General features: G+C 41.8%; 2 protein-coding genes across 3 annotated transcripts in view; both read left to right on the top strand.

Moving 5' to 3' along the window:
* The first annotated feature begins 4,384 nt into the window (after nucleotides 1-4,384).
* Nucleotides 4,385-11,933, top strand: STRAP (serine/threonine kinase receptor associated protein). The gene is made up of 10 exons (XM_032107052.1): nucleotides 4,385-4,585; nucleotides 5,626-5,761; nucleotides 6,507-6,588; nucleotides 6,849-6,921; nucleotides 7,573-7,669; nucleotides 8,618-8,755; nucleotides 9,122-9,258; nucleotides 9,898-10,047; nucleotides 10,586-10,651; nucleotides 10,984-11,933. Exons 1-10 carry the CDS (start codon nucleotides 4,474-4,476, stop codon nucleotides 11,049-11,051), a joined length of 1,059 nt encoding a protein of 352 aa, XP_031962943.1. The 5' UTR covers nucleotides 4,385-4,473; the 3' UTR covers nucleotides 11,052-11,933.
* A 2,472-nt stretch (nucleotides 11,934-14,405) lies between these two features.
* The window catches only part of DERA (deoxyribose-phosphate aldolase), a 47,913-nt gene continuing 35,440 nt past the window's right edge, over nucleotides 14,406-26,878 (top strand). For both annotated transcript variants that reach the window (XM_032107070.1, XM_032107069.1), the window contains exons 1-4: nucleotides 14,406-14,492; nucleotides 22,797-22,894; nucleotides 25,433-25,580; nucleotides 26,256-26,351. In XM_032107070.1, coding sequence (XP_031962961.1) covers nucleotides 14,462-14,492; nucleotides 22,797-22,894; nucleotides 25,433-25,580; nucleotides 26,256-26,351 — 373 coding nt within the window. In that variant the 5' untranslated portion in view covers nucleotides 14,406-14,461. The remainder of the gene's footprint in view (nucleotides 14,493-22,796; nucleotides 22,895-25,432; nucleotides 25,581-26,255; nucleotides 26,352-26,878) is intronic.

The following is a 26,878-nucleotide window of genomic DNA, read 5'->3' as shown; positions in this document are numbered from 1 at the left end:
CAGCAAAGCTTTTACCCCTGGAAACAAGGAAAAAACCCAGCGTCCTTTCTATGTCAGATCAGTTCAAGTGTTCCTAGGATGGCAGGACTAAGACTGTCTGCTATGGCTGATTTTCAGAGGCTGATGTTTGAATTAGTCTTTCAGAACAGTGAGTATAAACATCTTGCATTGTGAAAAATATCTTCCAAGCAAAAACATCAAAGCAGTCTACAATTATGAACCAGCTCAGCTAAAGCTTGTTCCTGGAAATTTGTCTTGCTGTTTCTCACAGTACAGTAAGCTCACAGAGAGGTATTACAGTTGTCATGATCCTTAGAGAATAAGAATTTTCCTAAGCTGTTTCCTGGAAAGCAAGTAAACTGATAGGCAATTTTAATTCTCCTTTAGCAGAGCTTTACCATTGGATTCGGTTTTATTATGAATTGACATTCTTTTTGCAGAGGTAAATATTTATTTAGCTAGAATTATCAAGAGGGTCCAATATGAGCCTTGAAAAGAAGCAGCAAAATAATGTTACATATATTTTTACTTTACATTCCTTTATTTCCTGAGGGTTAGCTTTAGCAACACTATATTCTGAAGACATTTGGATAGAAACTGGGGAATCATTTCCTCTTCTCTCTATTTGGCCAAAACTACCAACTTTTACCTCTCAGAAGACAGAAAGGGACCTGAAGACTGAGGAACAGAGACGCTATTATGGCAGAGATAAAACAATTTCAATATTCCTTATTGGTTTTATCGTTCTGTGGTTGGTGCGTGCTCTGCATGTGCCAGATCCCTGCCTCCCAGACAGATGGAAAGGCTCCTGACAATGTTAGGAACAATATTCTTCTCATAAGAGCAAATCCTTTTGAGAGCCTGGCACTAACATGGTTGTTAAAGAAGCAATCTTATATGTGACCTCACCAGAAGAGACAGGAAAAAAGGTACAAATGCAGCTGTGAGGGACACAATTGATAAGCCTCCCACTTCCTCTCCTATCCAGCTTCCAGGTGTTACATTTCTCCTGCTAAACCACTTCTCTTCCTTGCTGCTGTCTCAAACTCTTCTTCACGCTCTTCCCTACTCCTCTACATCCCATTTCCCTGCCTAATCCCCTTGGCCTCTATTCACACACATAAACTGAACTACCAAACTCACACTATCCAAGAAAGGGAAATGGATCCCCAGTTTCTGCCCAAATGTTCTCAGAACACACTGCAGTAGACTGTCCTGCCACGGACACCCACCAGAACAGTGTCTGTGGCCCAGCGCTCACATTCCCTAGATGAACATTAAAAGAAGCTGAAGGAAACTAGAAAAAATATGATCACTTGCTTTGAAAGGCTGATGTAGAAAGGACTCCTTGACTAGAGGCACACCGATGTATTATTTTCAAAATATGATTACATCTGCCTTTTATCTTTCATCTTGTTACTCACTGATAATTGACTGCTTAAGGCTGGCACTCATTTTTAATTATTCCCCCAGTGGAAACTCAGCAACACGCTCTACAATTGCTCTCACATATCTGCATGCAGCATCTGTAACACATCATCCTTCAGCAAACAGCTAGTCCTTTTCTTTCTCTTTCTTTCTTTTTATTCCCCCTAAAGTAGCTGTACAAATTAGTGCAGGCCACTTCCCAGGAAAAAAAAAATTAACAGAGGTAGAGAACATCAATATGCCCACAGATTACACTGAATATTTCACCATTCATTAAAATAACTCATATTTGAGGTCTACTATCAAAGGGTCTGCTGCTGTGTCTTGGAGATTTCCATTTACCTATTTAGCTAGTTAATTGTAGAGAATTAAACATTTAGTAACTTCTTGAGTGCTGTGTCCACACAGCTGCCAGGCACAAGCTGAAATAACCATCACTAGGTCACCTCACAGTAGAAACTCTGTTAGATCTTTAGTGTCCTAAAAAAATACGTAAGGAGCTCCACTCAGTGGTGAGCCAATGCATTTCCAACTGTGAGATCTATGAAAGGAGTCTTTGGAAATGTAAATACGTATAATAAACACCTCTACTTAATTGAGTCTCTGCATTATTCATTGTAATCATAGCACTAGAATCATAATGTTTCACTAGGATAGCTTTATTTATTGTCAGCAACATTTCTGAGAGAATTCAATCACTGTCTGTAGAAAGATATTGGTTAATCGAGCAGACACTGAATTACAAATGTTGAGTAAAAGAGAGTCTTGCCCGGTGCTTTATCACCTACGATTGGCACACTTGTTATTCCATGCAGTAACGGGGTGAATTGCTCTGCGTCATTACAAGGCCCTGATTACTTCCTGACAAGTTGGGGTTGATGGATATTTAACATTACAAGACAGTTATTTTCACAATAAACAAAACTTTGAATAAAAGGTTTCTAATGACATTTCTTTTATTCATAATATTATTGGAACGTGATACATAATCACCCAGTTTGAAACAATAAAACTCAGTATTACCTCATTTTTTTATTATTTTACGCTTGCTAAACTTTCATTTGTAAATAATAACTTTTTTGTCATCTTTCCTTCTTTTTCTTGAACTAGACTTTCTAGACTTTCTTGAAAAACTGAAGCCTATTTCACAGTTCCTACCTTCTCTAAAAAATTCTGTATTAAGTAAAGCAGCTGTGGAGGGCTGTGCCCTCTGAGGGCACAGGATTAGTGTATTTTTAAAGCAAACATTTTCAGACTGTGAGGAATAAACTATTTCAATGGAGGTACTACCAGGGAGAAAGTCTGAGACTGCTGCTAAAGAAACAGTCTGACTGAATTATGTGGGACGTATCCCAACTTAGGCCTAGCACCAACTTTGGAGACTTTAAGAGAAAATGTAGATAAGTTTATTTTCAGTATTAATTCCATATGTCCTCAGTCGTATTTTCCAACACCCTGTAGTTCTGCTCGGTCTAGTGGGATGTCTAGATTTTATGGGCTTCACATCTCCATCATTTTTCTCCTTCTCTGATTTTCAGCTACTTACTGGCAAATTTGAAATATTTCTGCCTTTCTCTGCCCGTTATGGATTTTGTGTCTTCCTAAGTAGATGTCATAAGCTTTGTGCAGGTGGAAAATCATGCTCCATTTAACAGAAGACAAAATCAATCAAAGCTATGAAATCATTAAAAGTAAACTTCCCCAAACACAATCTTCTTTCTGTTTCTCAACCTTGAGTTCTAAGCAGGTAATTTAAACGTAATAGTTTCTTTGTACTGACCCTTAGGATCCCTTTTTTTTTTTTTTCACTGAAAGTTGACAACATCAGTTAGCAGAATAGTTTTTTATAATGTAAACCCAAACAGCATTTCTAGCAAGGAGCCATAGCCCTATGCTTAGATAATATTTTGAAAAAGGTAAATGTAGAAGTAATTAATTTTTGTTTGGAAAAAATCCAGAAAATCTTAAAGACACTGGAAATGTGTAGTTGGCAACCTGTGGCTCTGAATGGAAAAACTGTTGATATAGTGTCAGTATGCCTGAAAATGAGTCATTCAGTTACAAAATCTTTAGGAGTTACTTCTGAGAACTCTGGGGTGAGAAATGAAATACTAGAAGACAGTGAAACATGGTGCCTATCTTTTAAATAGAAAAGCCGTGGAAGTCCGCAGTTAGCTTCAACTTCAATTATCTGTTAATGATTTAAATAGTTTTCCTAGTTGTAAGGCTTGAGAGAAAAAGGAGATGATTAACTGTCAATCATTCCGATTCTTAGTTGAAAGAAACACCACTCCCCTCATCTTTGAGTAAGGGTGGTGGTGACACATTTTCAAGTGCGATCCTTAGACGCTTTTGAGGGCAAGTCCAGACACCACCAGCAGCTTGTCTTTGGCTTAAAAATGCCCAAACAGGCGGGAGCTGCTCTGTATCCCTGAAATCGCCACATGCTCCAGGGCTTTCCCACCGCCTTCTCGGCTCCCCAGGCCCCACAGTGAGCCGTGAGGGGAGCTGGCCCTGCAGAAAAAAGGGGTCTGCCTTTTGTCAGGAGTCACTGCTGGTTTAGGAGCGAGCAGGGCACTGAGGAACCTCGGCCGCAGCCCCGGGGCCGGCTGTGGATGGATGGGACGGTGATGAGCTCGCTGTTCCCTCGGGGAGCGGGATGAGGGGATGAACCGGACGGCGATGAGCTCGCTGTTCCCTAAGGGAGCGGGATGAGGGGATGAACCGGACGGCGATGAGCTCGCTGTTGCCTCGGGGAGCGGGATGAGGGGATGAACGGGACAGCGATGAGCTCGCTGTTCCCTCAGGGAGCGGGATGAGGGGATGAACGGCACGACAAGAACCCGCAGCCCCCTCAGGGAGCGGGATGAGGGCGGGCAGCGCGCACCCGTCCCACCGGCGGGGCGGTGCCGTGGCGGCCGCGCCCCCGCGCGTGACGCGCGTCCGCCGGGAAGCGCTTCCTGCCCGTCACTTCCCCCGCTGCCGCCGCCGCTCCCGCCGGGCCGCCGGACTCGTGCCCCTGCCCAGGCCCCTGCTCCCGCCGCCATGGCCATGAGGCAGACCCCGCTCACTTGCTCCGGCCACACGCGGCCCGTGGTGGACCTGGCCTTCAGCGGCGTCACCCCATACGGATATTTCCTCATCAGCGCCTGCAAGGGTGAGCGGGACGGGCCGCTTTGTTCGGGATCCCCCGCCCCGGGGGTGGGCGTGCGGGAGCCCCGCCGCTCGTAGGCCGCGCATCGCCGTCCCGAGGGGTGTCGGTGGGGTGGGAGGGGTCCCGGGGGGCTGTCCCGGCCACGCAGGGCGGTGACAGCGGTGTTGTGGAATGACGAAGGGAGCGGACAGCCGGTTTTCTTTCCTGGGGCTTCGTTGCCGGGTTAGCCGGGGGGTATCGGAGCCCGCATGCGCCCCGTGGGATCCAGGCTGTTGAGGGGGTGGGAGGCCTCCGAAATGGTTTGTTTGTAAAACTTCCCGTTTCCACCGCCTGTGCACATGGGCTGTAGATTTAAAGCGAGCTCCGGCTTGATCAGGGCAGCTGCCTTGCCTTGCTGGACGCAGCATGATGAGAACTCTTTGCTCAGTGTGGGAATAGCATTTCCTCTTCATACATGTACATGTTAATCTTTTGCATGCATAAGTTTTAAAGGGCATTCCTGCCTTGAAGTGTTTCCAGTTCAGCTCTAAATCTTGTGTGAGCAACTCTTTGATAGCCTTCTAGAAAAAACTAATGCTAGGAAAGGCTTTCTGTTACTGCTTCATTTTTATATTGCTGTATTTTTTAATCATATCTCATTACAAACATGAGACTTGTTTGTATATACTGATGGCCTCATAATATTGTTCCAAAGTAAAAACAAAAAGCAAACCAAATCTGTCCTGCTTGAAGAAAACTGTAATGAAAATAACACTTAAATGAAATGTTCCTTTCTACCTTCCTTCTATCTTAACACAAAGCTAAAGACTTTTGCCAGAAAAAAATTATCTCATTTGCAGTAGTATTTGAATATCAGTATCGTGTAGATGCATGCAGGAAGTATAGCTGCACATCTAAGCTCTCCAGTTAAACCCTTCTGCACAGAATGGCTTTGTAAAGTATGGGGCGTCTCCACATGCTGGTGCAAGAGAATATTTTTTCTTTTAAAAAACTGCTTCCTTCTTTTATCACGTTATGTGAATATTGGTTTTGTTTCTGTGAAGATGGCAAGCCTATGCTGCGCCAGGGAGACACGGGAGACTGGATTGGCACATTTCTGGGTCATAAAGGTGCTGTTTGGGGTGCCACCCTTAACACGGATGCCACTAAAGCAGCTACAGCAGCAGCAGATTTTACAGCGTAAGTGATGAAACTGTCTTCATGGTCTGTATTTTGATTTTAGTCTGTGGTGCTCTCTGGTGACAACATAGCTGTACTAAATTACTGATTCAGTTTTTTTCTCTTTAGTAATTGCTAGCTTATTTTTGGCTAGCCAAATTAAAACCTAGACTTTTACCTTCTTGGAAGCAGCTACAGTTGATTCCATCATGATGAACAACTGTGATTGCTTCCTGATGTGCCTAATTACCATATTGGTTTGCTGGAATAACTTTCCTATGCAGCTCTAATCTCTGGCACTGTAATTACAGCAGAGTTGAAAGAGTGATTTTTATTTTTCTTCCAGTAGTTAGCCTCTTTTTATTATGAGAAACTTCTAGTGAATTAGTTCTTTGATGTTTTTTGTTGTTTGCTTTTGCTGTTTGCAGTATGAATGAATATTTTGCAAGCTGAATCTTGTTAGTAGAGGGCAAATTCTATTAATGAAGTTGCAGAAAAGAGCCACCTTTGTCTTAAAATTGTTAACTAGTTTGCGTGGTCCTGAAGAAGAGCATGAAGGAAAGAGGTGGAATAGTCAAAAAAAAGCTCTAGTAAAAACATATAAAGTATTCTTATTTACTAACTGGGTTACAACTTATAAGAATTGTAGCACTTATGATAAAATGTTGTGATGGCATCAGGAAAGACTGCTTACAAATTCATCTGACTGTCCAGGTTGATTTGTCCTGGTGCCTCTAAAATATGAATGTTTCCTCTTGCTGTTTAGCAAAGTGTGGGATGCTGTGTCAGGCGATGAACTGATCACATTGGCTCACAAACACATTGTCAAAAGTGTGGATTTTACACAGGTATGAGAAACCTTTATACCTTATTCACCAGGGAAATAAGCTCTTGAGTAAGTTTTGCTATTAGTTACTTTTTTGCTTTTTTATGTGTATATCTAATAAGGCAAATAATCTAAAATACCACTGCTCGGTTTTAAGATTGTAGGGTAAATGTAGCAAGTGTGTTAGAGGCTGTCTGAGAGAAAAAGCTGTGATTTTTAACTCTCAGACAAAGGCTGTATTTTTGATCCAAAATAGAGTTGACTCTCTAACTTCTGTTTCAGGATAGCAATTATCTGTTAACAGGTGGACAAGATAAGCTCTTGCGTATCTATGACTTGAGCAAGCCAGAAGCAGGTGAGTCTGCTTTTAAAACTGATTCTTGGGGATTTTTTTTAAGTTAAACAGAAATTCTGAAATTAAGGGGCTACTTTCTGTTATGAATCACAAAAAACAAAGTTGAGGATTCTTTTACAAATGCAGTGTCTATAACCTTTTGGTATATAAGGGTCGCAGAATTGCTTGGGTTGGAGAGGCCCTTAAAGATCATCTGTGGACTGCTAGACCAGGCTGATTAAAGCCCCATCCAGCCTGGTCTTGAACACTTCCAGGAATGGGACATTGGAGAAAGCAGAGCATGTTTCAGTTCAGTGCAGACTCACTAGAAATTGGTCTAATTAATTAAAATTTAGTCATCTGAAAGAAAAAAAGACTCCACATATTTAAGTGTGTTTAAATTCATGGTTGAATTATACTGGTGGTTGACAGGAAGCTAGAGAACATCATTGATGTTCACCTAGTGAAGTTGCTAAAAGCTAGGCAATCAGATACCCAGTTTACATTTATCCTGTTCCTGGAATAAGATCTACAAATAAAGTCATAAGTGCTTGAAGTAATTCTACAGTCTCTAGTAGATGGAAATCCATGTAGCTTAAGGAAGCCCCCAAACTACTGCATGACATTGTTTCATTGTATGCCATGTATTAAAATATTTGGCTTTATTTTAAGAACCTGACGTTGTCAGTGGACATACTTCTGGCATTAAAAAGGCCTTATGGAGCAGTGATGACAAACAGATTCTTTCAGCTGATGATAAAACTGTCCGGTAAGAAAAAGTAACTTTCAGCTTGCTTTATTGTCATCCCCTTGTGTGAGGATACAGTTATGTTATTTTGGTAAAGAATATAAGTAACACAAGTTATCTGATCCTAGATTATGTAGCTGCATGCCTGATACAGCTCTGTTCTGCTGTCAGAGATCATTTTGCTAACAGTCCTAATTTACCCCATAAACACATGCTCCTCATAGATGTGTTCTCCCTGATAAGAACAGGTGGTCTTTGAGAACTGCATAGAATAAATTCATGCCTTTTGTAATCCTAAAGAAGATGGATTTATAGATGAGGTCTCTTGCATACACACTGTCCTGAGCTCTATTGCTGCTTTGTCTTCTTCAGTTTCCTAGTGTTCAAGCTAGGCAGGAGCCTAGTCCTGTTTGTTTTCCTCCAAATTGTAGGAATAGAGATGCAGCAGTCAGCTAATGAATAAAGAATCCTACTTGTCATAGCAGAACAATTTAATTTCTGTTAATTAATTAATTTCTGTTAATTTCTTGCATTGCTAGATAGAAAACTGTATTATCTTCAAGGAACTGTAAAGTGGGATTAGTACGTCTTTGTCTTTTGAGGCAAAAAGGAAGAGTGGACTCTTCAAGCCTTGCTTCTAGAAAGATCTATTGCTTAGGAGACTTAAACCAAGATTTTTAATCTCCCAAGAGAATCACTGAGTAGTTAAATGGTGTGTATATACCATTTAATATTGTGGCATTAAGCTGCAAAGGTAGAAGTATTTTAAAAAAAGGAATGTCTTAAGCTTGGCCTAGGTGAGAATGCAGATAAAGCCACTGAATATCTGAAGTACCTGTAGAATCAAACGATGATCCTTGATGGGTGCCTTTTTTGATCCAGGTCTTGCCATGGATGTGAGGTGGAAATTGTTTGATTTGCAGAAGTAGTCTGAGAGGGTTTTTTTTTCCCTTTTTGTTTCCTTTTAAGCCTCTGGGACCGGAGTACCATGACTGAAGTGAAGTCACTAAATGTGGCAATGTCAGTGAGCAGCATGGAGTATGTTCCAGAAGGACAGATACTGGTGATAACCTATGGGAAGACTATTGCTTTTCATAGTGCAGAAACGTGAGTCCACAACTTGAACTTTCATAGGTTGAGTCACGGGCTTCTTGTGGGTGAAAACTGGCTGTACAAGGCCAGAATCCCCAAGCTGTCAAAACCAGCATCTCTGTGATGTCTTAAGAAAGCAAGTTACACGCTTAAACATATTCCAGAAAGGAGTTCTGTATGTTTGAACTTCTGTTTTGCTTACTCTAAACTCATTTCTAACTTGACAAGCATGATTTGCAAGTATTAAAACTTGCTTCAGAAACTCTGTGGGGTTGTATTCTATTTCTGTTAAAAACAGTCCAGATTAGTAGAATCACAGTTTCTTTGCTCTCAGGATTTTTTTTTTAATATGAACTTTATTAACAAACTTTTCTCTCTCAGTCTAGAACAGATTAAATCATTTGAAGCACCTGCTACAATCAATTCTGCATCACTTCACCCTGCGAAAGAATGTTTGGTTGCAGGTGGTGAAGATTTTAAACTCTATAAATATGACTATAATTCAGGAGAAGAATTAGGTATGTTTGTCTCCTATAATCATAAGGGAGTTCTGAAATAGGTATTAATAACCAATAAATGAAACTGTTGTACTCAAATAGGGTTTTAGCATAGCGTGCTGTGCAAGAGGATGATGAAAAGGTATATTATCAGTTAAACATTTTTTGGTCTCTCAGCATACCTAATATTATTCTAGAACTAATTAAAATGTCCAACAGTTCTGCACCTATTCAAAAAAAATTCTCATTCAGTATTGCTGTAATAGCTGTATGTTAACTTAAGTGTCATACTATTCATTAGATATGTCAGTTACAAGATTTTATGAAAAATGTGTTGGCCAAATTCATTTCAAAAAAGGCATATTTCTAAGTTTTTCTTACTGATCCAGTCCTCCTTTAAAATGGTTTGTTTGTGGAAGGAGTGGTTGAAGGAACAGAGTGATGTAGTCCGTGCTGCTGGCTTGCTTTGTAGTTTTGTCTAGAATAACTAAGCACTCTTTTTCTTGCAGTTCCTGGAACATTAGTATCTTGCCTAAAGTAGACATTGCTGACATACCAATTAATGGAACTCTGTTTTGTATCAGAAACTGATTGGTTTGTACTTAAATTTCAGTTGTTGGCTGAAATTTGAAATTGACGGTCTTGCCATGTTCCCTTCAGAATCTTACAAAGGGCACTTTGGTCCCATTCACTGCGTGAGATTTAGCCCTGATGGAGAGTTATATGCAAGTGGCTCTGAGGATGGTACACTAAGGCTGTGGCAGACAACAGTAGGGAAAACCTATGGCCTTTGGAAGTGTGTAGTTCCTGGTAAGTGTGTGCTTGGTCCTGGTGAAAGTTGGCTACTCCATGTGCACTTTTGAAGTAATATCTATCATTAGTGGTAAACATTGAGTTTCATACAGTAACTCCTGTCTTCTGAGGGTTTCTGATCTACTTGTATCTGTTAGATTTAAGGATGTATTTTTGTAGCTGTCACGTAAGCAATTAACATCATACCCATAAGCTTTTTGAATAGTGACACTTGGTGAATATTTAAGCCAAGAGTCTGATGTACTTTTACGTTGAAGAGTGAGAAATATGCAATACCACTTTTATAATTCTGAAAGAGAGAATCTCTAGGAAGAAGTGTGGATGGTAGTTTTATTTTCTGTTGTACTTTGGCTGTTTCAGCTTGGGGAGAGGGAAGCAGTAACAGGGTCGATGTTGATTAATAGAATTGCTTGCTCAGGTGTTTCTCCTCAACACTGAATTACGTGGAAATTCCTTTTTTTTTTTTTTTTTTAACTAAGGTGGGTGGATGGAACTGAAGGTATTGACTGTTTGTTTTTCTCCTCTTTCTCTACAGAAGAGGAGAATGCAGAAGCAGCAAAAGCAAGGACTACCCTTCCAGGAACTGCAGAGGAGGAAATAGGTAATGAACTGAACTGTCAGCTTCAACTGCCTAAGTGTTAAAACATCAGTCAAGATGACAGTATTCCTTAGCATGGAAGAAGTAGTTTCCCTCAAGTGCTTTCTGGTATTTTTCACTCTTTTCAAAAGATCATTGAATGCATTTGCCTGACATCGATCATGTGGTAAGTGTCAGGCTGGTGACTGGAGCTGTGCAGGCAGAACAGATGGGGTAGAGTAGCTGGATCAGGTTGAATGGGAAAACAAACGGAACTGGTCTCTTTAAGCAATCCCTGCAACATCTGTTTGGTTTATAGATCTAAAGTGAAGTTAAATAACATCCTTTTTATTTAGTTGCAGAAGAGATTGCCTCTGAAAACTCAGATACAGTGTACAGCTCAACTCCTGAAGTGAAAGCCTGATTACTGCAGCTGTTACGTGACACATGGACATGCGAGACTAAATCAAGTGAGCAGTGACAGACAGCAGCCTTCCAGAGTGCGCTCTCTCCGTGGGGCAAAGATGGGCAGTAATTGATGAGAATGCAGTGGAACTGGTTAGGTGTTGTCTGTAAGAGAACTGAGCATCCAAATAAAAACCCAAAAGACAAGTAGTAGAGTTTTGCTGGCTTTTTGGCATAACTGCCTACTGTCTTTTCAAAGAAGTGTGCAAGCCAAGATCCAGTCTCTCCAATCTCAATTAGACTCATTGTAGTGTGTTTTCATTATTACGAAGAAGAGATGATACAATGGCTTTTACCATTTTTTTTTTTCTTGAAAGTTGGAAAAATTGGCTCTAGTTGAAAAGAAGGGATTATGTACTTAAAAGTATTTGGTTCGGGTTTTGTTTCATTGTATGCTGCTTCTGAATGTTTAACTGTTTTCAGTTGTCTAAATAAAATGCCTCTCCAAACTCGTACATTACTTTTGAGCATTGGGTTCATGAAATGGAAAAACAACCACATTAATCACGTAATCCTTGGCATCTTGGGTTTGTACTATACAGAGAGAAAGCAAAAGAATGTTTTAGTGTTGGTACAGAGGGTGGCAAGTTCTTTGATCTGTAAGCTTTGTATCTTTTTTATTCTTTAAAGTTTGAATGTAAACATGAGTCCCTAAAAAGAAAAACAGTGACAATTCCTAAATTAAATGTGCTGCCTGAAGTATTTGGTTGTACATGAAAATATCAGAGGCTGGCTGCAAATCTGTGTAAAGCTTGGGTTTAGTCCTCCAGACTGGATAAAAAAGTTACTCTTTCAAAGTTACAAATCATATTTTCTTCATTAAAGAAAATAATTGCCATTCTTCCACTTGTCATTTCCTTTAATGTTATGCTGAAAGCTTTACATAATGCATTCTGTGTGGAAAGAAGTTAGGTATATTTATTCACACACCTTTTTCTTTTTTCATATTCATACTTGTCCTTGCTGTCCTGTTTTCACAGACTATACCTGCTTGCAATTACCAATGTGAATTTTATTCTTAAAAACAAGCAGCTCTCATTTACAGCTAAATGGTTCAGTCTTGCTAATTCCACTAAGGCTTATGAGGGTTCCATATCTAGTACTTCAGCATAAAAGCTTAATTTTACAAATTGAAGGATGCATTTAAGGCTAGGAACTTGGAACACCTTGCTCCATGGTGAAACTTCTTGCATGCTGTGGGTTTTAGTCTATATTTGCAGTAGGCTCTATAGCATTTCATACAGAGGTCTGGAATAGAATCTCAGAAATCATTTAGCTGCGGAAAAAACCCTTTAACATCAAGTTCAGCTGTTCAACTGTTAACCCAGTGTTCCCAAGTTCACCAGAAAACCATGTCCCACATTCTGCATTTACAGCTTGCTCCAGCATGCATAAAAATGAAACAGAGCTAACAGTCATAAAAACCCATTACTTAGTAACAGCTACTAAAGTACTGGAAGAAATGAAAAAAAACCCAACAAAACTAAAGTACTGCTATGAAATGTTTGAAAAATCACCAGCACACGTATCAGCAAAAGCCAGATTTAATATTAAGCAACAGGACACCAAAGTTCATTGGCAAGATTCGCTCTACTCCTTAGAGGGCAGTTAAGGCACACCAAGGAAAAACAAGCAACAACACAACCGAACAAAATCCAGGCAATCAAACCAGAAATGAACTGAGAACTGTCTAGAGGGATGTGCGTGTGTGTTTAGGTGTGTGTGACAAAAGGATAGCGAGGGCAAAGATGAAAAGGAGTAAGGCCTAAAAGCTTAACAGCGCTCAAACTTAATAGTAATGTTAACTTCTACCTTAAACCTTTAACAGGAACAACACTTACACCTAACTTAACTTGTAACTTTACTGTAACAATTTAGCAGAGGAATAACACTTAACAGCATTTAACCTAACCTATGACTTAACTTTACTTACAAGCCTAACTTATTTCGATATGGAAGGTACTTAAACATCTAAGAAAGCAGTATTTCTCCCAGATTTGCTATAGCATATCTGCACATGCAAACACACACACATAAACAGGCTGTGTAAGTTACCTGTGAAAAATTCCCCTCGGAGGTCGGGGAAATACTGCCTCTGCAGGCCTTTGCATCTCCCCAATGGGCAAAGTTGAGGGTATTGACCAAGCACTTGTTGTTCCTCCAACCAAACATGAGAGCTCTCTGGCTCTGAGAGGCGCCACTCGCAGGAAGGTTGCTGGTCACAGCCAGTGGGCTGGTCCAGGAGAGCTCAAAGGGTCTAGTTTTGGACTGCTGTTTTTAGGATTGCAGGAGAGTGGGTTTTGGTCAAAACTGTTTCATTCCAGACACAGTTTGGGTCGGCACTTTGTTTGAAAATGTGGGAACAGGGATGTTACGCCATTCAGGCAAGAAAAATAATTTCCAAGGCTAAATTTCCTAAAGAAAACAGGAGCTTGCTGGACAGCAGTGGTTCCTAGGAGTGGACAGTGATTCTGATGAGCTCAAGAGGAGCTGATCCCAGGTGCTCTTTGTCAAGGCAGAGGCATCACAAGAATTTCTTAGATGACAGTGTGGCCTGGAAAAGGGGGAGGATGCACCACCACAAGTACACGAAAGCTTGTAATTTTTGGACTGCTTTGGCGTGTCCTAAAGTACACAGTGCAAATGGTATACACTTCTAGAGTGACTGCTGTCTTTCAAACCACTGCTTGTCAAAGCACACATGCAGTTTTGGTATGGGAAAAGCAAAAAGAGAAGTGTCCCTAGGTTTCAGAGCTATGACCCCTTCCCGCTTTACCCGATGCTGTTGTGAGTTTGGGGTTTCTTTGTTAGCCCTGAGCAAATAGGACTAAAGTTGGAAAATATTTTTTTAATCTAAACATGAATATTAAGAATGTACAAAGTATTTTTCACGAGACTTTGTGGGTTTTTTTTCCAGATCTGGAAAAAAAGTAAAGGCCATGAAGTTTTCGGTGGCTTTGTTACCAGAATTTAACTTTGCAGGTATCACTAGAAGTTTTACAGGCTGGTCGGTTTATTGACCCCGTGTGTACGTGTGGCACTAGTTCCTCCTTGAAGAGTCAACACGAAGACACTGGACAGTGCCTTGACTCATCACCACCCGAACGGCAGGCTCAGCGTTACGCATCGCCAAAGGAACCCAATATCCATGTACCTCCAAAGGAAAAGTAAGGAAAGCTGCGGCGGGAGACCGAGCTCTCGCCCTGGGGAGGCCGAGGGGCGGCTGCGAGCCTTGCCCGGCTCGGTCCCCACGTGGCGGCGGAGCTCCGCGCCCGGGGCGGCCCCGCCGCTTCCTGCCGTGCGGGGCGGGGCCGGCGGGGCCGAAGTCTGCCCGCCCCGGCCGGGCCAGGGGGGCGGAGAGCGCGGGCCATGGCGGGGCGGAACCCGGGCACCGAGCTGGGTAAGCGGCGGTGGGGCCGGAGCTGGACCCGGCCGTGGGTCCCCGGTGGGCGCTGCGGGGCCGCGGCGGGCGGGGGTTCCGGAGCGGGGCAGGCGCCCGCCCCCCGCTCCCTGCGCCCGGCTGAGCCTCCTCCGGGGGGCTGTGGAACCGTGCTCCTCTGAAAGGCCGAACTAGGGATAGCCGTACGGTTCTTGTGGGCGTTCTAACATATTCCCGTGACGTGTAAGCGGGAGGCCGGCAGGAGGCTTTGGTAGTGCAGGGTAAACGCAAGTTCCCGTGTCACACGTGGCTGTGGCCTGAGGGGCTCCGAGCAGCGTGGGACCTTGGAGGGCAGTGGGGGCTGCAGGGCTCCGCAGCCCTGCTCTGTCAGAGCCGGTTCTCTCCTTCACGCCGTTCTGGTTCTCACGGGATAATCTTTCCTCCCCTCTTCCTCGCCAAGAGATTCAAAACACTCATTTGGGCTTTGATTTGCAAACTCAGGGCTCCACCTCTTCTGATCGTTCTCCTTGTTGCTTGCTCTCTGAGGAGCTCTCTGAGGAGTGGTAGGGATTTTCCAGGTGTTTGCAGGTGGTCTCCGGGCCCGAAAAGTGGCTGTGCCTCAGATAAGGCAGAGAGCAGCCAAGAAAGGGTTTCGCTGCCTTTCCCTGGCTAGAGCTCCTCTTCTGCTCATTGCTGGGGAAGGGGAAAGTGCTACAGCTTCCTCAGCAAAACCCAGCTGCAGCTGTGGAATGAAATAAAGCGATGAGCCCTCCTAGAGTCTGCTTCTAAGGTGTGGCAATTTGGTCATCATTAGTAGGTGGACAGTGAAGTGGAGGAGACACGGGGTGGCCTCATGGAAGAGGGCAAGCAAAGGACGGCTGGTGTGTGGAGCAGGTGGGTGTCAAAGTTGGCAGGAGCAGAGGTCAGGAGGTTGTGCCGCACGTGGCTTCACATGCCTGTCATGGGAGCAAGCACAGGCACTTTTTACACAGCCAAGATGCAGTTTGAGTGATTAGCCTGTGGATGGACAAGTGAGAGCTGTGTTTTCGTTCACTAAAATTGTGGACATGTTGCAGCTTTCAAAAGTGAATTGTCTAATTGCTCTCTGACGTCCTGGTTCACGGGCTGCTTGTAGGGACAGGTGAGTTTCAGCTGCAGCCATATGATGAGCTGAAACAAGCATTACTAGTACCGTGACAACACTTCACTGTGTGTTAGGAAAAAAAGCTAGCAGAGAAGTTTGCAAATGCACTGCAGTTCCTTTAAACTAGGCGTGTGTCATGATTTTTCTTAGTAAATTCAATCTTAAAATTAGTTGATGTGTGGGGAATCCAGTGATGCCTTTTCCTGGTCTTAAAATCAAGAGGCATACACGGTTAGAAGGGGAAAAGGGATTTTACCTTGGTATTTATTTTTAAGGATCCTTAGGTGCACACGTCCAGGTCATATGCATCGAGATGCGCCCCCCCGAGTCTTTCCCTGTGTCTCTGTGTCTCTCCTCCTCCTTCCCCCCCAACATTGGGTATAACATTATAGGTTTTACTAATGAGCATATCTATCAAAGATTCCCCAATGAGAGGCTCAAGTGAGCCCCCCTCCCCAGGGAGCCTTCCCCTGGATGGTTCTATCTTGGTTTACAGAATGTGTTCTGGAGAGGACCTTGGGCTCTGGGGCACACTGATCCCTAGCTACGAAGCTTCTGAGATGTTCAGTCTCCTAGCTTGACAAACAAGTCCAAGAATGTAGGCAAAAAGCACTGAGAATACAGGAGTTGTAAAAAGGTATAACAGGGGTATAAAAGAAAAGGCAAAAATCTTCATGGCATCACCAGAAGCTTGGAGGTGAAGTCGGCTCAGTTCTGATGCTTGTTGCCATCCCTTCCCAGTGATATTTGTTTAAACCAGTTGTGGTCAAAGTGAGCTGGGTTAGATGTTCAGGACAGGTGTAGAAGGGGAATGGTATGGTTGTGACCATGTTTAAGTGGCAGCTTCCAGCATCTGCCTTATGCTGGCTGCTTTAAAGAGAGAACTGCACCTCCCTGCCACTTGCTCTCCCACTAAATACGTATCTGAAATACAGCAGTGTACTTAATACAGCACTTAACATATCTTAGTGGTACCTTAGCTGGTAGCAGTACTCAAAAAGAACAGGGTAAACCCTTACCTTTATCTTTTATGGTTGCTAACAGTCCTCCCCGCTTCTGTGACTTAGGCACTTGAGCTTTTGAAGCTTTTACAAGCCTGTGCCAGCAGCTTTAACACAAATTTGGGTGATTTGTCCTGTTTCCCACACAGCTTTGTGTAGAATTATAGTTTTCTAACAGGGACATCTAGTGGTAAAATATTTTTTACTTAAAAATACGTTGTTTGAGTCCTTTTCTGTGTCTGCTGTTTCCGTGCTTGCTACATAGTGGCATTATTGAAGCAGTAGATTTCTGATGTTGCCATTAGAGAAGATCTATTTGTTTATCACTGACAAGCCAAACTCTTCACAAATCATGGAGTGTAGTGCTTTCCTGAGTGATTTTTTTTAAATAAACACATTTTTAAAAATTCCTTGATCCTTCCCTCCTTATCTTCTTCCCTCGTACCCATCACTGTGCCTTAGTAGAAGGTGTTTCCCTGGAATAAAGAGGAAGGTGCATGTTACACAGATGAAAAGACACTGATGTGCACAGTCAGAGGCTCACTACACTGGTACATTTGCCATCCAAGAGTCATGCAAAGAAGCTGGATAAAGAGTTTTACAAGCTTTTCATTCCACAAGGACTGTTTGCAGAGCTTGTGTGCTCGGGTTCACCACGATGCCTGCAGGGAGGGAAAGGAGTCTGCCTCTCTTGCTCTGCTCTCCAGACCACTGCATTATAATAGCCCAGATATTTAATGTTTTGTCATGCTTCAGAAAAGAATCAGATGCAACTTTTAATCTCACTTCACAATGACATGGTGGAACATGTCAATGAGTATCTGTTTTGGAAGTGTAAGCTAGGAGCACGCTGTTTTGGTTTAACTGTGGGGATGCAGACGCAGGGGGACACAGGGACCATCCCCTCTGCCCAGCACTTGTTGGAGTGTACATGGAAGATTGGGTCCAGTTTCTCTTTCCAGTAGGAAAGAGAGATTGATAAAATTGTCACAGTTTCAGCAGAGGGACAGCACAATGGGGCTGGAGCACTTGCCCTGTGAGGAAAGACTGGAAGAGTTGGGCTGGTTTAGCCCAGGGAAGTGGGCTTTAGGGGTCCTGAGGCGGAAAAGTTCACACTGGATATAAGGGAAAACGTGGTGCAGAACAATCAGGTGCTAGGACAGGTTGGACCCAGAGAGGCTGTGCAGTCTCCATCCTTGGGGACTCTCAAAACCCACCTGAATAAAGCTCCCAGCAGCTTGGTCTGACCTCAGAGCTGATGCTGCATTGCACAGCGGGTTGCACAAATGATCTTCAGAGATCTTCCAACCCAAACTATTCTATGATTATATGTTTTATTACTTCTGTGTGTCTATGTATGTCAGAATATATATACACACACACATATGTATATTCTGAGTAATGAGTAATTAATGAGTAATTAATTGCAGTTGTTTTGCAATGTTCTTGGATTCTAAAAAAAAAAACCCCATTATCTGTGTGTTGCTCAGACCCTCTAGTTGAAGGGCCAAAAATACATTCATTATGTTTCAATTGATATTTGTAATTATAGTTGGTATTTCTGGGCCATCTACATGTGAGAGCTAGTTTCTTGGTAAGTGGCATTTAGATAATGAAGTGTTACATCCCTTTTCAAGACAGCATAATTCTGTTCTAATATATTAATAGCTGGTTTTAGCTTCTACTGTGGCTCTGGTTCTTCATTGTTCTAACACCTTTTGAATCTGCTGGGTACTTTTAATCAAATTTGAAGGACAGGTAGATGCCTTGGAAATAAGTAAGGCACTGGGTAGAGTGACCAAATCAGTTCTTTTGGTGAGGGAAAGGCAGGTACAGATCAGCAATTACATGAATTTTCATTGTAACTGTTTTGTTTTGGCCTTTATGCAAGTAACAGAGTCCTGTTTTACTCGTGGTTGTAAGTACCGTATCAGGACAGCTGGGTTTTTGGGATGAGGACATGTCTCAAGCCAAGGAAGAAGAGAGGGAACAACAGGGGACTTGGACCTGCAGGAAGCCAGGTCCTGATGTTCTGCATCTTATATTCTGAGGAAGGGCTTATCAGTGGTTTCCAAAGTGCTTTGGAGGAGGATCCCGTGAGCCATTTTGTGTCATCCGTGGAAAACACTGTGTAATTTCACTGATGTCACAGGACAGCAGAGCTGGTTTCTAGTTCAGGGCTCATGCTTTGATGTCCTGCTTTGAGTGTCTGAATGCTGCTGACTTGGAGGCTGAACTTCTGTCGTATAAAAGAAGACCCACATGAAAATATGGATCTATTGGTCCGTATCAAGTGTCACTATGGAAAAATAACTACAGCTTCTGTCTTGACAAAACTGAATAAACCCCGTAGTAAAACAGCTGTAACAAGAGCTGATCCCAAAGCCTTTTCTCTCCCTTCGGTGGCTTTGCTCAGCTCTGCATGGCCAGCTGGGGTCAGCCTGTGTCCAGCTGAACTCCTCATTTCTCCACGGAAGGCTCAGGACGCAGTTTCAGTCTCTTCTCCCGAAATAACAGCTTTCATCACTTCCCTTCCCCGTTTTATCATGTGCTCATGGTAAGAGCAGGAGCACACATGCTGTCTCTGGCACACAAAATGAAATAACCAGTTGAGGGGGGCAGCTTCTTTTGGGAACGGTGCTGCCTTAAAATGCTTGTGAAACTACCGCCTCAGGCATTCTTGAGCTTTCTGTTTCACCATCTGAAGGGATGCCATCAACACGTTTTTTTAAATCTTCTGTAAAGCTTAGTCTGTTTTATGAGGAATGTGTTAGGAACCATAGATATTTATGTAATTATCCTAATGAAGTGGTTTTATTTATTGTTTTCTGAGGAAATGCTCGGTATTTTTGGATTCATGCTCTTCAAAGAGAGGAGATGAATTTCCTGTTAAGAAATGGAATATGAATTTTTCAAATGTCTTCAGAGAAAAAAGTAAACTAGAAGAGTGGTTACAGAATATTGGCTAATTAGCTGTAGTGTAACTGCTTTAATTACTTTTATCCCTGAAGCCACATGACTGTGCAGATGACTAGCAGATGACTTATTTAAAAAAAAAAGAAAAGACGTGTTCACACTGCAAGGTTAATGAGCCTAATTAAATATAGTTTTCCTTAGCCAGATACTAAATCATAAAGCTTGGGGGAGCGAGGGAGGGGGAGAATCCAAAGGCAGTCAGTTCTATTTCAAAAAATAGGTTTATTCTGATTTTTAACGAAAGAAAAAGAGAAAAGCCGGAGTTGTGAGTGATTTTTCTGAATAAAGGCACTTAGATCTAAAGATTTGGTGAGACTTCACATGGCAAACTTTGAAAGTCTATTTAGAGACGATTATGCTGAGACATATTTGTTTTCACTTACCCATTGCTTTAATTAATGTAGGAATGGGCTTGAATAAAAGGTCTGTGTTATATGGAAGTCTCCATCTGCTGCTGCATGTTACCAGAACCTTTGTCCTTCCTTGCCGTGCCACTTTTATTGCACCATTTTATTTCCTGTAATAAGCTACATCATGTCTCACATTAGGTTGTACAGAAAGGATGGAGTTCTGATTTTTTATTAAATTATTTCCTTGTTTTTTTAAATTCCCTGCCTGTGCCGTGCACTGTGGTTTGAGTTCCCACACTCAAAAAAATACTTGGAGATCCAAATTCTGTGGTCTTTCAGGGGATCTTGCATCCCATGCACAAAAATTAGGTATTAGACATTAGTGATTGCCATGTGTCAGCTACCTTTGTGACTAGTGTTGAGTTACTGAAAACAGAGGGTAAAACGTGTTTGTGAAAAGGCTTAAATCAATGGATTTTGTCATATTTGCAAAGAACATGCAGTCAGCTATTGCTGATCAGTTGATGTTTGGTGACTTTCACAGAGGACTTCAGGCAGTGCAAAAGTAGTAGCTCATTTCCACTTCCTCTCTCTTTTCACACCTTTTGTCCCATTATGAATTTTCTTTTTCCTTTTTTTTTTCCCTTTCTCCAGATGACTTTATAGTTGACTATTTCCTTTAAGCTGATCTAGTGTGCAGGGCTCTACATCCTAAAAAGATTGCATAGACCTGAGTCAGGATGCTTAAGAGTCAGCTGGGATAGATAAAACGGATGTATCAGATTGAATCCTCTACAAACAATGGGTAATAAAGAATTAACCTACTCATGGGTGAAATTTATGTCCTTTCATTTAAATTTTCATCCAACTTGAATTTTCCCTCTCTAACAAGCTGGATGCTGTCTTCATATTCTCCCAAAGACTTGTTTTTATAAATCAATTGTTAGTTGGTTTTCTTGGTTGTCTTCAAACACGTAGAAGGAATGGGTTAGAGCAGACCAACTGAAAGGATCCTTATTAGAGAGGGAGAAGCTGGGTTCCTCATCTAAACTGCTTCCTTTGGTTTTATCACATTTTCCAGAGGGGCTGAAAGGTCACCGTGCACCCAGTAGGGTTCAAAAGTTATTAGAATAAATGGGATTATGGTTAAATGGTGCTACCTCAGCACTTGGCACGGAGTAGAAGAATCATAATGCAGGGTTTGTGTGTCCTTCCTCCATTTATTTATTTATGTGTGTTTTCCTCCTCTGTGGACTTTGTTAAATATATCCTATGTGCCTGCTGATAGGCAAAAAAGGAGGAAGGTTCTAGCCACAGTTTTAGTAGCAATAGCTTTTCTCACCTGCTCTCTACAAGTCAGCTGAGCTTCCTGCTTTGGGGGCAGAATGGATAAACCTGTGGCTTTGAAAGTGGAAAGAAGTAACGAGGGTTTGTTGTTTGACTGGTCTGCAACTTTGTGGGCTCCCCCTTCTTGTTGCCATACAGTGAGTCTGATGCTAAACTCTTAAAGAAATCCATACATTCCTTAGGATCCCTTTGAAATTCCTTCACTGGTTTGTTTTTCCTGCTTTTAGCCAACACTTGGACCTCGTGGGTACCGCTCACTAATAGCTTGTATGTGGTGGTAGGACAGTGGTAGCACAGTAGCTTACTATGCTCAGAACAAGGTTTTGTTCAGCTGTTTCATGTTGTCCTGCATTTCCACCGAGTCATCTTTACCCTAAATTGGTTTCTCTGCAGCTTTTTGTAAGTCTAGGAAAACAAGCTTTTATTTGCACATGCTTTGGCTAGTGTATTATATATATATTCTCTACATTTTTTTTTTTTTTGGCTATTAAAGCTATCCAGTAGGAAGAAAAAAAAATTAAGTGTAAGATTTCTGTACAAAATTAGTGATTTTGTCTACCAGCTTTTTTTTAAGTTTTAAACGTTTTTTTTTTTTTAATCAATATACTTGAGGGAAATGCAATTTAACAGCATAGTAAAGAAGATTCATAGAGTGACATGCTCTTAATAAATTCAGTCACCCAGAATTATTATCTCCTAGTATCTGTCTATGCCCGTGTCCATATTCTGACCTTAACTGATGATGATATTTGATGATTGATGGTGGTGATTTGCTGATGATTGGTGGTTAATGATTGTTGATGTTATTTTCAGACTGTTTTCATGGAATGCTTGTATGATTGGTATTTAGAAGAATTATTTATGTTTTGGGATGTGAGAGATTTTAAAGACATTCCGATTTCTTTTTCCTGTGTACTCTCATGAGCAGTCTGTGTATGTTAATATTAAAAATTACACTCTGGATTTTTCATACCAAGCAGAAATGTAAGGATTCAGGAGCCTGAAGCCTCAGTTCTCCTTTACCAGTCAGCCTTTGTTAAGCAGTGGCCAGTATTTGGTTCTTCTGGCTCTAGGCAGTTTCATTATTGTAGTACATGTTGAGCATCTTCTACTCTTTGGGAATTCTGGAATCTACAAGTAAGTGATCAAGCAATGGCAGAAGGCTGTTTTGGGGGTTTTTCGGTTTTTTTCATGCTACCTGTATAATAAACTTCTCAGTCCAGGGCTGGCAACACGGTGTCTCTCTCTCTCATCAGCACTTAGTTAATTCACTTGTAATGGCACACAAAACATGCTGTGTGAAGTACCTGGTTCACAGATCATCCCCTAACAGAAGTTAAGGCTATTTTGGGCTGGTGATTAGTACCCAAGACCTTAGAAGGACGTGAAAGCACAACGTGCTCTTCAGAGGTTCCAAACTTTCTACAACGTTCTTCTGAGGTACCACACTGTATATTAAAACACAGAAATACTTGAGACAGACTTTTTTCTTTGTTTCTGCCCCCAGAACTTGGCTGGATCTCAAAAGTGCATGTGAATCGACCTGCAGTGGTGAGGCATGCAGAACAAATTAAAAAATGGAAAACTGTGAAAGGTAATTGGCAAGTAAGTGCTCTTCTTATGCATTCTGGTCCTGCATTTTTAAAGCAGTCACTCTCCCTCTGCAGGCTGTAATATTGAATTTTTTTCAAGATACATGTAAACTTAAAAGATGTGCTTGTCCATGTCTTATTTTAGTAATTTGTATTTGATGATAATGGGATGGAATAAAGTGACGCATTTATCCAAACAAGTTAAAAACCTTATAACTCATGACTGGCAAAACCGCAAATGGATTTAAGTCATCTTTATTCATGAGTGGATTAAATTGTATATTACTATCCCTCCACATTTATTCTGTTTCCCAGACAGACTTCTCTGCATGCTGCCTTCTTATTTTTTAATTTTAAAGCTGTAAGATATGATCATGGTCCCTGTCAAGTTTGACCTACCTGGATGATTTTTCTTTGCTTAAACATTCTCAACGTGTGCAATTTCATTGCTTAACTAGTTTTTACCTAAAATTCAAAAATCCTGACTGGCTATGGCATTTGGTGGGGAGAAGGATCCCACTAATGTTAGGAGGACTGACTTTTCAGCTGCTGAGATAAGGTAAATGGTTGGTTATTGTCCATCTCACTATAAAAAGACAAACTGTTTCTTCCTTCACCAAGCAGCTGTTCTGCAAGCAGTGCTTGGGATGCCTCCCCTCTGCACGCTGAACAAGTTGTTTGTGTGCAGCAGTAGCTGAAAACCTGGAAGCAGGAGGAAGGAGATGATGAAGGATCAATCTTAAGAGTAACAGAGTGTAACAGAACAAAGCAAGAATCGTTTAATTACACGTAATCCTTAAAAACGTTGTTCAAAATAGTTGACATCTGGAGTGGCTGAAGCTGTGTTCATAATGAGCACCGATCTTGGGATTACAGTTTGAGGATAATTTGATGTAGGTGGAAGATCCTACTGGAAGGTGATAGAAAAAAGTTTCCTGCCTGTTTTCCCTTCCTGAGAATTTGTGCTTTGTGTGTTATGATTAAATTTAAAAAATGGAGATAAACAGAGGAAATTTAGACACCAGCTCAGCGTTTTTTTTAGAGTTCCTTATGCATAAAAAGTTACTTGATACCAAGTTTATCAGTCCAGTGGCTCTGAGCTGGGAAATAGCATCAGTGAGAAGGTCCAGATGGTGTTCCATAACCTTGGCTATCCTCAGATACTGCAGGTGCAGTAATGTAAAAAGTAACTCTTCTGTTTTGACTGAGGTTACCATATAAATAACAGAGACAGAGAGAGCCACAGGCTTTGATTACAGAGAATCATTGGAAAGAGAGGGATTTGGTGTCACTCCCACAACGCAGCTGGAGGACAGATGTTTATTCCTAACACTTCTCCCCTCTTCTGTGTAGAAACACCAGTACTCGAGTGAGGTTTTACTTTGAAAGGTGTCAGAAGCATCTCTCCTGTGTTTGAGCACTGTCACTGCAGGGCAGTCATGTGCTGTTTACTTAACAGAGATGATGTTGAACCTGTACGTGTTTGAATGTAAGGAGCATCACAGATTCAAGTTCTGCAGCCTGTTTCCCAAAATACACATTAGAAAAACCTTCTCTAAAAACCTGACGTTTATACCAGTTCTTGAAACCCCCTGACTACATCTGTCTTGATGACTTTATGATTCATGTCATAAGACAGGAGACAAAAACTCCCTCGAACAGAGGATAAAAAAAATCCAAATAAAAGTAACAAAAACCATTTCAAGGGAAAAACCTTTTCAAAGTATTATAGGATGAAAGGAGAAACCAGAAACAATCAGTCAGGCTTAGACTAACAGAGGCCAGTGATAGTTCATTACCCCATTCAGTCGCCCCCAAACAGGTTTCCATGTAACATTTACTGCAGGTTCCAGAAGGAGACTCCCATCAGCGAAGTGTGAAAGCTGTGTAAGCTGGCTGGCTGTGGAAGATGTGCAGAGTTAATACCTCCATGTGGAAACAAGCTCTGCTGCCTGTGCTGACAAACCCTGTCAGAGAGGGGCTTTATGGACTCAGCTGGACTTTGCCATTGCAAACTCTCGCCCTGTACAAGTGCCCTGTAAGAGAAGTCAGCTTTGAGTGAAGCCATCACTGTAAATGAACATTTTCTGGAAGACCTTCAACAGATATTTCAAAATAATGTCTTAGGCTCAATTTTTGTTCAGCAAAAAAAGCTCATAAAATTTTTAGTTACACTTCTGCTCCATTCTTTGATTAATAAGTCTTTTAAAATTCTGTAGCATTTCCATCTCAAGAGCGCTTTAACCTTGTCGCTTACCTCTTGCCTTTGGGGGTTTTTTTTTGCACCAGAATTACAGATGTTTTTTGTTCCTGGTTCACACAAAAGAAAGTGGATCCTTTCTGTATCATTAGATACTGCTGAAGACATGAACAAATATCTGCGAACCCTGTCTATCCTAAGCCATTGTTTGCTTATCCTCCGTGTTACATCCTGTCCATGTCCTCATTGTCAGAGTGAGAGCCAGGCTTCTGATTCCTGCATCTTCTATGGCAGTTTGGCTTTGGATGTGCAAACAGAACTGCTCCATTCCTTGCTTTGTTCCCTTTGCAGGCGGCTTGGCTGCTGAAAGCTGTCACCTGCATAGACCTCACCACTCTCTCAGGCGATGATACTCCTTCAAATGTTCAAAGGCTGTGCTTTAAAGCAAAGCGCCCTATCAGAGAGGATCTGCTCAAAGCCTTGGACATGCACGATAAAGGTATGGTAGGTTTTGGCGTGTGTATTTCGTAGAGAAAATGTCTGCATTTCCTCACTATTTTCTCGCTTTTTGGAGAGGGCATTGGTCCACTGATTGAAGTCATGTGGACCGAAGGGGAATCAGGCCTCTGATTGAAGCCATATACGTGAAGTATCAAAGATCAGCCTTTTTTTAAAACTTGGATTTATGAACTCTTCAGACAGTTGAAGTATAAAATACGAGGTCAATTATCTGAGAGTTTGAGAGAAGAGTGTTTTAGCTAGAAATGCAGTAGGGCTCTATTAACATAAAGACTGCTCAGTTGCTGCTGGGCTCAGTCTGGCTCCACAAGTAAGAACAGAGCTTGGCAGTGCAGTTTCTCTTGCAGCAATTCGCTGATCAAGCATGTCTTAGCTGTGTGTGTTGGCACTAAACTGCGAGTCTGTCGATAAAAATCTTGGAGTTTTAACTCCTGCTAATGCAGGCTTGCTCCCACGGTCAGGTGAAGGAACATGAGGGAGGAAATAGTATGAGAATTACCTGAACCATTTGAGCAGTGTAACAGACATCCCTGGTGTGGTGCTTAAGGTCCTTGTGAGAACACAGGCGTGGGAGGTGAGGACAGTGCTCATGGTATGGATTGCACTGGAGAAGGTTGAAGTCTCTGTTTGAAAAAGGGAACTGTGTCTTTTGCAGGTATCACTGTTGCAGCAGTTTGTGTGTATCCTGCAAGAGTCTCCGATGCTGTGAACACCCTAAAGGCTGCTGGCTGTAACATACCAGTAGCTTCAGGTAAGCTTTATTTGAAAACATCCCGTTAAATAATTTGATGTTATAAAATACGTAGAAAAGTCCAGAAGTCTGGAGTTGCTTTTGTGTTGGGGAATAAGGTGAAAAGGGAGTAAGGTGCAAAGGTAACACGTGGAAGGAAGGGAATGGAAGGAGGATTTTCTTCTGGTACAATCTTTAGTTGTCTTTCAACTTCAAGCTTATCAGGAATGCCACGTCTGTTTTGCTGGAAGCTCTTCAAAGAGCTTAAAAATATATCCGTGTTTTTCTCCCCTGGACAGAAGAAATTGAGATAGAGTGCTGGACATGTATCAGTATACACTAAGCACATGATGATGATGGTAGGAGTTCTAACAAAGGTTTATTTTCCCTATCATGTTTGGCTTTTAAGTGTAATCCTGTGTCAAGGTTTAGCCCAGGCCAGCAACTATGTACCACATGGCCACTGGCTCATACACCCACTTCCAGGATGGGGGGCAAAAGAGAATTGGAAGAGTAAAAGTGAGAAAATTTCTGATAAGAGCTGCTTT

The sequence above is a fragment of the Corvus moneduloides genome, chromosome 4 (genome assembly GCF_009650955.1).
Source record: "Corvus moneduloides isolate bCorMon1 chromosome 4, bCorMon1.pri, whole genome shotgun sequence".
NCBI classification, from domain to species: Eukaryota; Metazoa; Chordata; class Aves; order Passeriformes; family Corvidae; genus Corvus; species Corvus moneduloides.
Note: the sequence above shows the minus strand (reverse complement) of the source record. Positions and strands in the feature narration are given on the sequence as shown.